The sequence below is a fragment of the Nicotiana tomentosiformis genome, chromosome 4 (genome assembly GCF_000390325.3).
Source record: "Nicotiana tomentosiformis chromosome 4, ASM39032v3, whole genome shotgun sequence".
Taxonomy (NCBI): domain Eukaryota; kingdom Viridiplantae; phylum Streptophyta; class Magnoliopsida; order Solanales; family Solanaceae; genus Nicotiana; species Nicotiana tomentosiformis.
In genome coordinates, this window is record NC_090815.1 from 10,824,142 (window position 1) to 10,838,134 (window position 13,993).

Sequence of the window (13,993 nt, forward strand, 5' to 3'; positions counted from 1 at the left end):
TATACGCATTAATTTTATTCACACATATATATAATTAATCAATCATAATAAAAAAAAAAAAATAAAGGTATATTTATGAGACGTTTATTTTATTTGAGTTCCACATTTCGTCTTATATATTCATTCATTTTATAACTAATTACAAATCACATAGATTAATAAATATCGGCCATGACGTTTTACCTTTTGTATTCATCTATCTAAGTTAATTTTCTAAGTTATAATTAAGTATATGAGTCATTTCACACATACAAACACACACACACATACATTATATTGTAATTGATGATCAATCACATACATTACTACGTACGAAAACTTTATCAATTGATGAATTGATAAGCCAATATTATTCTATTTTAAATATATTTAGTCGATTGTTATATTAACTCGTTTACTTAATGCTAATAACTTTTTTCGTTTCTTTAATTTGTGATCCATATATACATGTCAAAGATGTTTAGTATTAATTCTTCTATATTTCATTCATTCATCACTAATAATGCATGACATAGATTAATCATTATAGGTCGAGACGTTTTGTTTTTAATATTCATCGATGCATCCAAGTAAGTTATAAGTCGATGAATCAATTTACAAATAGATATATTTGATGATGATCAATTATACATACTAATTAGATTATTGCTTCTTCACAAGTTTATCCCCAAAAGAACCCGACCCTTTGGCCCTAGCGCTTCACGTTCTTAGATGTAGCTATACCCGTGTGTGTGTGTGTGTGTGTGTGTGTGTGTGTGTGTGTGTGTGTGTGTGTATATATATATATATATATATATATACACACACACACACACACTTCGTTGTACTACTTTAACTATATATAGCCTGTTATAGTATATGTTAGTGTATTCATTATTTGTATTACAAAATAAAGTGTTAACAAATTATATTTATATTATTTAGATAGTAAATATTAATGTAATTCAAAAGTTTGACCATGTTTGACCTATGAACCAACCGAAATTGATCGGTTATTTTCCAAAAATTACATCTACCGACCAAAGTTAGTCGGTAAAATCTTCCCATGCAATAACCGATCGATTTTGGTCGGTAAATTTAACTATAAATTTTATAAAATATTTTAAATAATAATATAATTATTAAAATTTAAAAATGTGAGTCCACATTACCTACCGATCTTGGTCGATAATCAAAAAGGTACTTTAATTAAGCAAGTCTGACCACTACGGTCAAATGTTTGACCAATATACCGACCAATTTCGGTCTGTATGTAATTTTAAAAAAATATAAATTTTTTTTTGTAGTTTATGTCCGTTTTGGACGTTTTTGGTCGCTTTTGTTGACCGACCAATGTTGGTCGGTATCGGTCGGTCGATTTTTCCTGGATTACTAGTAGTGTAATATTGGTCCTATATACACAGTATTATTATTCAATGAAAGGTATTCAATTGACCGTTCACCTACTATAGCTCCATATGCAGTAAATGTTATATATTTCGTCGTACAATGAAAAATATAGACAAAGATCTTTATTTTCACTTAACTAAGCTTCTAAGAAGGTTCACATCAACTACACATGCAACCGATAAGTAGGAATAACAACTAAATGTTGAGGTCTAGCTGTTACTAAATCGAATTTCTCAGTCATATCTAAATCTTCTGGCATCATACCATTTGGTAGCTCCCAATCAAAGCAATGAACCAATTGCGCTAACACCAGGAGAACATGGTGAGCCCTAATTGTAATCCAGGGCAACTTCTTCTCCCTGAGCCAAATGGTAAAAGTTGAAAGTCACGTCCCCTAAGATCGATGTTGCTACCAACAAACTTTTCTGGTCTAAACTTCTCGGGTTCGGGCCAAGCTTCTGGATCTCTTCCAATTGTCCAAGTATTTACCAAAATTCTTGAACCTTTAGGTATATCAAAATCATCAACAATACAATCTTCAGTGGATTCATGTGGAATTAATAGTGGTGCAGCCGGGTGAAGCCTAAAACCTTCTTTTATAACCATGTCTAAGTACTCTAATTTTTCCAAATCTGCTATTTGTGCCAACTACTTGTTCCAACTCATTTTGTAATTTCATCATTACTTTAGGATGCCTTAGAAATTACGGAAAAGTCCAGTCAATTGTTGTTGATGCAGTGTCCATTGAAGTTATTAACAAATCCTGCATAGAGAGTTCTTTTTCAGTTGCTAATTAAAGTTATAGTGGAAAATAAGTTATCCCGGGATTAGTTATCTCGGGATTATTATCCCATCTTCCCATAGAGATAAAAATATCACTATAATCCCGAGATTAGTTTACCGCGATTTTATCCCAACCAAACGTGGGATAAACTAATCTCAAATTTAATCTCGAGATTAATTACACATTATCCCTTGTATTATCAGTTAGTCTTTTACATAATAACTCTTATATATATATATATATATGAACCACTCCTAAGGCAGCATTTTAGCAGATGCATGCGTGCAGGAAGGACAATGACTACATAAGCTAAAAGACTGACTACAAGACATGCCAGAAGTCTAAAAAGTCATAAAAGGCTTCTTGGGGGGGGGGGGGAGATATAGGCGGTGTATATATATACTCCTGATGGGTTCATCCCATGACTTAAGGAAGATGTATTTTCTTCCTTTGATAAAGACATATAATGTCAGTAGTCTTTCTTGAATTGGCAGCCACATTTGCAAGGGTATTAAATCTCTATAAATAGAGAGCTATTAAGCCATTTGTAATACACCAACAAAAAATAGAAAGAAAGAGTGAGGTTTCACATATAGGGTATAAGAAAATAGTTTGTGAGAAAAATAGAGAGTGGGCGATATTGTAATGAGGTGAGAATATCAAAAGAGGGTTATTTCTTTTGAGTATTGTAGTGGTCTTTGAAGTATTTTACTCGTACCTATAAAGTGTAAAATTTCTTGCTATAGTGATATCAGTTGCTCGTCTCGGGGCCGTGGTTTTTTCCCTTATTCAAAAGGGTTTTTCACGTAAAAATTTTGGTGTCGTTGAAACTCTTTTTTAATTACCGTATCTCGGTGCTACGATATTATTCCGCTTCTATTACCGTGAATATTATTTCTGTGGGGGTTTTATTCTCAACAATTCGTAACAGAGTACAGGTTCTGCTCGTTCACATAAATATTATTCACTGTCGGTAGTATTACACTCGGTGAAAAATAAAAATGTCCGGAGTAAAGTACGAGATAGCAAATTTTACGGAGATAACGGTTTCTCAACTTGGCAAAGAAGGATGAGAGATCTACTCATCCAACAAGGATTACACAAGATACTAGATATTGATGCCAAAATGCCTGATACCATGAAAGTTGAGGATTGTGCTGACTTGGATGAAAGGGTTGTGACCGTGGCCAAGCCTACACCACTATATAGTAGCAAGAAATGGTCGATGCAGTTTTACCCAATGAGGTCAGGATTGATTTCCACAGGGAGTTAATTTGGTTTGGAGTCGGTATCTAACTAATCTAGATGTGCATGTTGTTTCTAATTGCACTTCCAAATATTTTTATGATTGATTCTATTCTAATTTTTATACTATTGTATGCCAAGTGTAAGCTAAGTACAATATTTTTTGTGAAAGTTTTCAAGTGTTAAAAGGCACTAGGGTAGTGACTTCCGCTTATGTGAGTATCTAATGGGTGTCAAGAATTTAGGACAAGCTTGTTACGGTTGGGGTTGTGATATAACCATCATACATAAGTGCTCACTCTAGACCTCTCGGTAGTTTGAGTGACTTTGCCTGATTTAGCTTTTTCAAGCCCAAATGGGTGTTCGTACAATCCAAATGAAATTGGCTCAAGTCGGGTATTACTATCTCTAGGTTTAACCCTTTAATCGAAGATATCGATCTCTTGAGTTCACCCCAATTCCTTGTTAGCCTAATTTTCCTAGACTTAGTCTCTCTTTCTCAAGTAGAGCCTAAGTCATAAAGGCATGAATCAGTATTTGCAACCACTAATTCTATAATTTTAACATGAATTAGGCTAAATATCACTAACCCATAACAATTAAGCCTTAAAATTCAAGACCCATTAAATACCCACACTAGGATTGGGTCACCACCCTAGCTATGGGGTCTATCTACTCATGAATACAGCAGAATTCAAAGGTAAAGATGAAATATAAGCCATAATATTAAAGTACAAGATGAAAATCTAAAGTTTGAAGGTAAATCTAATATAAAATTGCCCAAAAGGGGAAAAACCAGCCGTTCACGTGCTCTGCTCTACAAAACTTTAATCAAAAAATGTCAAAAAGATCTATTTATACACAGCTAAAATTTTCGGATAAAAATGCCCCTGCGGAGGATTTGCGGACGCGTAATTCTGACCGCGTCCGCGCTTGAGCTTACGCGGCCGCATAATAATAAGTGCGGTCTACGTTTCTTCAATACTGGGCTTGGACTGGAGTAGGTTTCGCGGATAGCGTAAATACATTCGCGTCCGCGTTAGCTTCAATCGCGGCCGCATATTATGTTCGCGGCCCTCGTTCTTTAGTTAGGTTTCACTTGCCAAGTCTCTGAACCTTTTATCACGCTCCCAGGGGAATTTCGACCGCGTACGCGTCTGGTAACTTCGCGGCCGCGTAATGTAGACGCGAGGCCGTGTTCTTTGTTTGAGCCAAGATTTCAAGGCCTCTGAACCTCGATTCTTGCCATCAGCATAATTTCCCTCGCGGCCGCGCCATTGGTTTCGCGACCGCGCTTTTGTAGCGTGGTCAGCGGTGATGTTTTCTCTGGATTGTAGCTTCTCTGAACCTCTATCTCGCCGACCGCGAATATTATCCGCCTCATTAGTGAACCCTACGGGGCCGCGCTTTTCCATTGCGGTCCGCGGCTCAGTTTCAGCCTTTGGCTTGTGCAAGTTTGACTCCTTCATGAGCTTATTTTGGCTTCTTTGCCTCATTTTGACCAAACCCTGCAAGCAAGCACATTATGTTAGTTTTTGGGACTACCTTTTAGCATTATTTTACCCAAAACCTAAGCAAAAGAGAGCAAATAATAGACTAAAATCCCTAGTTGTCAACTCTCCCAAACTTAAGCTTTTGCTTGTCCTCAAACAAACAAGGTAATTCTCACCTCCGTAAGAAAAAGAAAGGAAAATCTCAGTTGTCCCTTCATCAAACATCAATTTGAACTAACAATTACCCTCAACATAAATGCATTATCAATAACATTATGCTACGACTTTTTGAGTTTCATAGGTCTAATGTGACATAAGAGCATCAAAAGTTGACTCAATTCATCAAGGAACCTCGCTCTCACGTAGGTCGTTGTGGATCCCAGACTCCTTCTCCTCTACTCTCCATGAGCTCATCTCACCTTATAGGATGTGACACTCAAAATCGGAATTGTAAAGAAGTGCGCTCATCACTCTCAAAATAATGTCATAAGTCCGGCTCTAAGTACCATAGGCTTGCCTCTCATGTAAATCACCACTAATGTAAGCTCACTCAACTTGAAATCCTATAGGGCTTTAGCGGTATGTAATGAAGGCTTTTTGGATCCAGGTCGGACCTAATGAACTACGATGGTATCATCTTTCCTTAAGCACTCCATTTTCTCAATTCGGCTCATGCTTTCTTGACTCTTTGAGTCATTTTCTTCTTCTTTTGGGGGAACTAGAGAGACACTTTGTCACTCTTTCTTCTCTATGACGATCATTTTTCTCCTTTTCTCATCATTCCAAGCCTTTCAACATTGTTTTCTTGAATCCTTTCAACCTTTGCTTTTCTTTTGACATACTTCTTTTATTATTATTATTATTATTATTATTATTATTATTATTATTATTATTATTATTATTATTATTGTTTTTTAACATCATTTTTATATCCTTTTCTTTGCCTTTCCTTTTCATCAATTCCTTTTTTTCTTTGCATCATTCATCACTTTGAAATTCCTCGTCTCTCCCCTAAACTTATGTTTTTGACTATTGTTCATCATGAATGCTAAGGAAAGATTGGGTGCCAAGAGAGGGTCATTATAGAACGGATGAAGGCTTATAATGTGGTTATTGAATGAAAAAGGCTTAGGCTCAACAGGGTTGACTAAGGACATCATAGTGGTAGGCTATGGAAGTTTTAAAATTCACATGGAACCAAGGAGAGCCTACAATCACTTCTCAAGTCGAGCTACACTTAGAATTTCGCCTAGAAAAATATTCGGGGCAAGTTCTAGACTTGTTGGCACGAGACTTGGACTTGCAATGCAATGCCTCATCTCTCAAGCTACTGGATTGTTAAAGAGAATAAAGTCGAGGGCCCACAACAACCTTAGCTAAGATTGAAGATCACATATGGCTCACAAAAACCAGTTGATGATAGTTTTAGTCAACTCAAGAGTCTAAAGGTCACAACTAGAGCTAATCTCTTCAACCAACTTATCTCTAACCATGAGGTCGAAGGTAAATGTGTTGGTACCAAGTGAAGCCTGCTTGAGACACTTTTATTCATTACTACTATATATCAAAACAGAAAGAAAAACAGGCTCAATCCCTTAAGAAGGTTGTCACGCCATCCATCATTGGGAAGAACCACCTGGTTCGCACAAATTCCACCTTTGGAAAGAACCATGACATTAAGAAAACCAAAGGCTTATTGATCACGAAAAATTATAAAAAGAAGCTACAAATTCAAAAAGAAACTACTAAATGAAATAAGAAGCTAAGATATTAAGGATAATTACAAAAGAAGTTATAAAATAAAATACGAAAAGTAAACTGAATATGTACAATAGGGGATTGAAACGAATATACACAAAATGGGGATGAATATATACATGGAATGGTAATTTTATATACATACCAAAGTAAAAAGTACGAAAATGAAAGTACAATAAGTAGATAATAAAGAAAAATAGTATCAAAGTTATTATAGACCAGTCATCAAAATCATCATATCAAAATAAGGCCACCCCCCAAATAAAAATTAGCATTGTCCTCAATGCTAAAAGAAAAAATAGAATAGGGGAGGGATAGAGAGTAAAGATAACTCCCTATGAGGCCTCTGTCTGCATGGGGTCACTGGTGGGGTCATGTGGCTGTCCAGACTCATCACCTCCCTCGGGGTCCTCCAGCTCAATCTCCAAGTCGTCCGTCTGGGTGTCACCACTCTTCTCACCGGCTCTCTGTCAGCCTCCTGCTCTGGTACCTGTGCTGGCTGAGCTGTCTGTGCTGCAGGGGAAGTCTCTCCCAGAAGGAGATCTAGAGGAATATCATCGGCGGAAGTGAGTTTCGCCACCTCCTTCTTCAACCCTTCTTGACCCTTCTTCACTTTCCTCACCTGTTTACCCATCTCCTTGATTACCTTTTCATGCGCACCCAGAGACTCCAGAATCATATTTTGGTTTTCAAGAATACTCTTCAATGACTCCTCCACTGATGGAGGCATCTGGAGCTGTGCTAGAACTGCCTGAGCTGCTACTGCACTGGATAAGGCAGATAGCTTTGATGTAGCTACCTGCATCCAGTTGTTGATGTCGGCCAAAGTTTGATTTACCCTCAGTGCAGTCTGAGGGTAAGCTGATAAAGAAGGCACTGATGGTGGGATAGAAGTGGATGGCCCGGGGGATGGATGTGGCATGGCAGCAGATGACCCCTCGGTTGTGGAAGGCACAGACCCAATGGCCACTACCCCTGGATCTTCAGACTAGCCAGTGGAAGTGATGGCTTTGCCAATGGACTTGGGGTTGTCTGGACCCTGAAGGTTGTACTAGGAGAAGAGCCTTCCCGGCTTCACCTTTGTGTTAAAGTGTTTCCCCCCAACCCGCTGGTCCTCTAGGTACATAGTGATGAAATTGGGGTAAGGGTAAGTCCATTCTTCTTTCCCGGTTTCCTTAGATATATTCTGGGCCATGAGGTTCCCCACATTTATCGGGTACCTTGCCATGATAGACGCTATGAGAATCGCTCGGGAAAGTAGAATGTCACTGTCATGCTGGCACGGATCAAGACGGCTGCAGACGAAGGTGCACCACCCTTTTGCTTCAAAGCTAAGGGTGTTTCTGGCAATTGAGACTCCCGGTGTAAGCCAGGGCGGTGTTTTCCCTAGTATGGCTATCATCTCTGCTAATCATGGACGGGCTGCTTTATCTAATGCCAACTTATGTATGTATAGAGCAACGTCTACATCATCAAACCCGGCATATGTATTCAAAATTTTGCCATCGAACCGGATCTTCTTGTTTCATACCTTAGTCACATGGGTGCCCTTTTTAATGTGGGCAACATTGGCGTAGAATTCCTTGACTAGGTACTCATTTGCTTCCGGCAACTTGCTAGTGAAGAATTTCCATCCCAGTCATTCATCAAATTGTCTCTTCACATTCGGGTTGTGAGGGAAAAGGTCTCTTTCTATGAAATAATGCTCAAGGGTGAGCGCCCTTTGTGGCCACCATTCCCGAAATTTGTGGTAGGCCTTCTCACTCACAAACTGATCTTGCCACACTGCCGGCTTCCTTGATCTACTCAACCCCCCTCCCCCCCATGTGTATCACCTCTTCTCCCATCATCCGGAACCTCTTCTTCATCATCAATATCAATAGGGGAAGTTGTTGAGGGCGGAGTTGCAGCAAGTGGGGGAGGAGGTGCTGAAGTCTCACTATTTCCTTCTAAGCTATCATCCGGGTAAGATGCGGAGGTGGGTTGATCGATGAGACGGAAAGGTTGAGATTGCACCTCGGGTTGTTGTTCAGATTTTCCCTCGGAAATCTCCTAGGAAGGGAGGTATTCACTAATGTCCGAGGAGTCAGCCTGAGGTCTCACAGGTGGTGCCTTTTTGCCAATAGTCTTCTGAGGTGCTAAGGATGCAATCTGCTTCCCTTTGCCTCGGCCGCGGGAGGATTCTCCCCTCCCTTTGGATTGGTCGGGACCACCACGAGATCGCATCATTATCTGCACACACATTTAGTGAAAGATCCTTAGTATTATGGTTCAATGAATTGTCAGAGGACAACAGATGAAATGATCAAAGTGTTTCTCAAAACAGGGTTCCGTTGACAGCGTATAAGAGGCGCGGTCGCGGAAGGGTCAGCGCGGTCCGCGTAAACATGAGCGCGGTCCGCGAAAGAGTTGGGATCAGACTATCAACTCTTTCAACATTAGATTCAGCTGACAGCGAAAATAAAGGGTGCGGCCGCGAAAAGGTCAGCACGATCCGCGTAAAAATGAGCGCGGCCGCAAATGAGTTGGGATCAGACTACCAACTCTCTGAACATTGGTTTTCGCTGGCAGTGTAATTTGGGATGCGGCCGCGAAAGATTAAATGCGGAAAGCATAAAACTGGACGCGGTCGCGAAAGCAATTTCCAAACTCTCTGCAACACATGAGCGCGGACCGCGAATTTTTGGATGCAGTCGCGTAAGTTCAAACGCGAACCGCGGAAAAGTCACCGCGTCCACGAACATGCAACCGTACTCAGCTTCTCACAATTTAGAAAATGTGGACCGCGTAAAAATGGACCGCGGTCCGCGAAGTGCAAACAACACTGGCTCTGGCATATTTGAAACCTAGGGCTTTCACTAAGTGCAAAAAAATTAATGCAATTAACATGCATAGTTAATAACCCTATCCCCCATTAGGCATGGAAAACTATTACCCACATGGATATATAAGCATCAATTAAACATGATTTTGAAATTGTGGCATGTATTAAACCTTAACCTAAAAGAAAAATTAAAAGTAGAAGAAAAGAAAATCAAAAGATGAAATTAATGTAAAGATTTGAGCATACCAGATGTGGATTTGTAGTAGGAAATAGCTTCTTGACTAATGAGATATGAAATTGAAATTTTAAGAAATGGAAGATGAACAGTGGCCTATTTCGCTGAGAGAGTGGGTTCGGAAAGGTGTAAAAGACCTAAGGACTTCCTATTTATACCAACCCCAGAGGTCACCTGAGCACGGTCCGCATAATTCCACCGCGTCCGCGCTTTTTACCTTTCGAAGAACCTTTTCAAAAACAGGTCCATTGAGAGCGGAATAACAGGCGTGGCCGCGTAATATCAATGCGGACCGCGAAATTACGAATGCGAACGTGAATACAACTTCAGAGAGTTGATATTCTGCACTTTTCAAATCCGCGTCCACTGACAATATAAGCCCCCGCGAAAAGCTCTCGCTGACCGTGAAATTTTGAGCGCGGTCCGTGTAATTCCCCACTCTTAGACAAATTTTTCCAGCAACAATCATGTACTACATAAACAATTCCTACACAAAGCTCACAACCAATTAGTTCAAAATAAAGCCTGATCTAAGAAGGAAATCAAAGAAGAAAGAAAAATACATGGGTTGCCTCCCAAGAAGCGCGTGATTTAACGTCGTGGCACGACGCATGTTACCAACATCATTAGAAATTGATCAAGGCTACCACATGGTTGTAATCAAACTTGTCGAGGTAATGCTTCACTTGATGCCCATTAACTCTGAAGATTTCACCATTTTTGTTTCTCAAGTCAAGAGCACCAAACAGAGTCACGTGCACCACCTCAAAGGGGCTACTCTATTTTGACTTGAGCTTTCCCGAAAACAGTCATAACCGGGAGTTGAATAGAAGAACCAAGTCACCCTCCTTGAATGCTTTGTTCCGGGCATATTTTTCATGTAAGTACTTCATCTTGTCCTTATACAAGGACGAGCTGGAATAAGCATGAAACCGGAATTCATCAAGTTCATTGAGTTGCTCTACCCGGAGGTTGGCTGCTACATCCCATTCAAGGTTTAACTTCTTGAGCGCCCACATGGCCTTGTGCTCTAACTCAACCGGAAGATGGCATGCTTTCTCAAATACCAACCGGTACGGAGACATACCAACTGGAGTCTTGTACGCAGTTCTATAAGCCAACAAAGCATTGTCAAGTTTCTTTGACCAATCCGTCCAATTTGCATTGACAGTTTTCGATAATATGCTCTTTATCTCCCTGTTAGAGACATCAACTTTTCCACTAGCATGGGGATGATAAGGGGTTGACACCTTATGATTGACACCATACTTGGAAAGCAAAGTGTCGAAAGCCTTATTGCAGAAATGAGAACCCCCATCACTGATGATTGCCCGAGGGGTGCCAAACCGTGTGAAGATATTTTTCTTTAGGAACGCCACCACACTCTGTGCCTCATTGTTGAGCAAAGCTACAGCTTTAACCCACTTGAAAACATAATCAACGGCAACCAAAATATAAGTGTTGCCACAGGAACTCATAAATGGCCCCATGAAGTCTATCCCCCACATGTCAAAAATATCGATCTCAAGAATAGTGGTGAGAGGCATTTCATCCTTCTTGGAAATTCCACCATCTCTTTGGTATTCATCACACCTCTTAACAAGCTCACTTGTATCTTTATACATGGTAGGCCAATAAAATCCACAGCTAAGAACCTTTGAAGCAGTTCTCGACCCACCATGATGACCACCGTAGGGCGAGGAATGGCAAGCATCAAGAATATTCATTTGCTCCTCTTCCGTAACACATCTCCGGATCACACCATCATTGCAAATTTTGAAAATATAGGGCTCGTCCCAATAATAATCCAAGTTATCCTGTTTGAGTTTCTTCCTTTGGTTAGAAGAGAGCTCACTCGGGACAATGTCGGTCACAAGAAAGTTAGCCACATCGGCGAGCCAAGGCATAACATTCAAAGACATGAAGAGGAGTTATTCATCCGAGAATGAATCATTGATTTCGAGGTCATTGTGGGGCCTTCCCTCCTCTTCTAAGCGGGACAAGTGGTCCTCCACTTGATTATCACTTCCTTATCTATCAATGATTTCAAGGTCAAACTCTTGAAGTAGAAGAACCCATCTCATCAACCTAGCCTTCAAGTCCTTCTTGGTCATCAAGTAACGGAGTGCTGCGTGATCTGTGTACACAATCACTTTGGCACCCATGAGATATGGCCTGAACTTTTTCATGGAGAAGACAATGGCTAATAACTCTTTCTCGGTCACCGTATAATTTACTTGGGCGTCATTCATTGTTTTGCTTGCATAATAGACCGGATGAAATATCTTGTTGATCCTTTGCCCCAAAACTGCTCCTACCGCAATGTCACTAGCATCGCACATGAGCTCAAATGGTAAGTTTTAATTGGGTGCGGTGATGATGGGAGTGGTTGTCAATTTATACTTGAGAAGCTCAAAAACTTTCATGCAATCTTCATTGAACACAAACTTTGCATCCTTTTCTAGCAGCTTGCATAAGGTGTTCACCACTTTTGAGAAATCCTTAATGAAACTTCGGTAGAACCCCGCATGCCAAAGAAAGCTCCTAACTCCCTTGACGGAAGTAGGAGGAGGGAGTTTTGAAATAACTTCAATCTTTGCTTTGTCCACTTCAATACCGTACTTTGAGATATTATGACCGAGGACAATGCTCTCATCAACCATAAAGTGGCATTTTTTCCAATTAAGCACTAGGTTGGTCTCTTCACATCGGGCCAACACTTTGTCAAGATTATCCAAGCATTATTCAAATGAGTCCCCCACAACACTAAAATCATCCATGAACACTTCGAGGACGTCCTCCACCATATCCATAAATATTGCCATCATACACCGCTGAAAGGTAGCCGGTGCATTACATAAACCAAATGGCATCCGTGAGAATGCAAAAGTTCCATACGGACATGTGAAGGTGGTATTCTCTTGGTCCTCCAGTGCAATGAGAATCTGGTTGTATCGTGAGTACCCATCCAAAAAGCAATAGTAGGCATGCCCGGCAAGTCTGTCCAACATTTGATCAAGAAAGGGCAATGGAAAGTGGTCTTTGCGGGTCACTTTGTTCAGCTTTCTGTAGTCCATACATACCCTCCATCCGGTGACAGTACGAGTGGGGATCAACTCATTTTTCTCATTTGTGACCATAGCCATACCCCCTTCTTCGGCACACATTGTTCTGGTGAAGTCCATGAGCTATCCGAAATAGGGTACATAACCCCTGCATCAAGCCACTTGACAATTTCCTTCTTGACGACCTCTTGCATAGCCTCGTTCAACCTCCTTTGATGTTCCACGGAGGGTTTGGCATCATCCTCTAGTATAATTTTGTGCATGCAAAAGGCGGGGCTTACACCCCGAATGTCATCCAAAGTCCATCCAATTGCCTTTTTCCTTCTTTGAAGCAGTGCAAGGGTGGAGTATACCTGCACGTTAGTTAGGCAAGTAGAAATAATAACAGGTAATGTGGAAGAAGGGACTAAGAATTCATACTTAAGGTGTGAAGACAAAGGTTTCAAATCCAACGTTGGTGGCTCCTCGATTGAGGGCTTTGTTGGTGGAGTCTTCTAGTTTTCCAAGTCCAATGAAAGTTTACGGGGCCCATATGAGTAGGATCCCATTCCTTGCAATGCATTTGCATATTCAACCAAGCCTTCCTTTTCATCATCTTCATGGTTTAGAAACACAGCTTCCAAAGGGTCTTCCACATTGATCATGGCACTCGTGTCATCAACTATCACCTCCGTCACAAGATCCACAAAAGAGAAAACTTCATTGCTATTTGGTTGCCTCATTGTTTTACACATGTGGAATACAACTTTTTCATCGCCCACTCGGAAGGTGAGCTCCCCTACTTCCACATCCACCAATGCATTTCCTGTTGCTAGGAAAGGTCTCCCTAATATTATAGGCACCTCATAGTCGACTTCGCAGTCGAGAATCACAAAATCAGCAGGCAAAATAAACTTGTTGACCCGGACTAGAACACCATCAATAATACCAAGCGGCCTTTTCATTGTCCGATCCGCCATTTGTAATCTCATGGAAGTAGCTCTTGGTTGCCCAATACCAAGTGTCTTGAACACGGAATATGGCATCAAATTAATACTTGCTCCCAGATCACACAAGGCTTTTGCAAAATCAGCTCTACCAATGGTGCATGGAATTGTAAAGGCACCGGGATCTTCACGCTTTGGAGCCATCGAGTGCACAATGGCACTCACTTGATGAGTCATTTTGATGGTCTCACAATTCATAGATCTATTCTTAGTT

The 13,993-nt window shown here is 40.4% G+C and overlaps 1 protein-coding gene across 1 annotated transcript; it reads right to left on the reverse strand.

The window, feature by feature from the left end:
• Positions 1 to 13,287: 13,287 nt before the first annotated feature.
• Positions 13,288 to 13,752, reverse strand: LOC138909250 (uncharacterized). Its single transcript, XM_070200436.1, has one exon. The coding sequence runs from the start codon at positions 13,750 to 13,752 to the stop codon at positions 13,288 to 13,290; it is 465 nt and encodes a 154-aa protein (XP_070056537.1).
• Between the last annotated feature and the right edge of the window lie 241 nt (positions 13,753 to 13,993).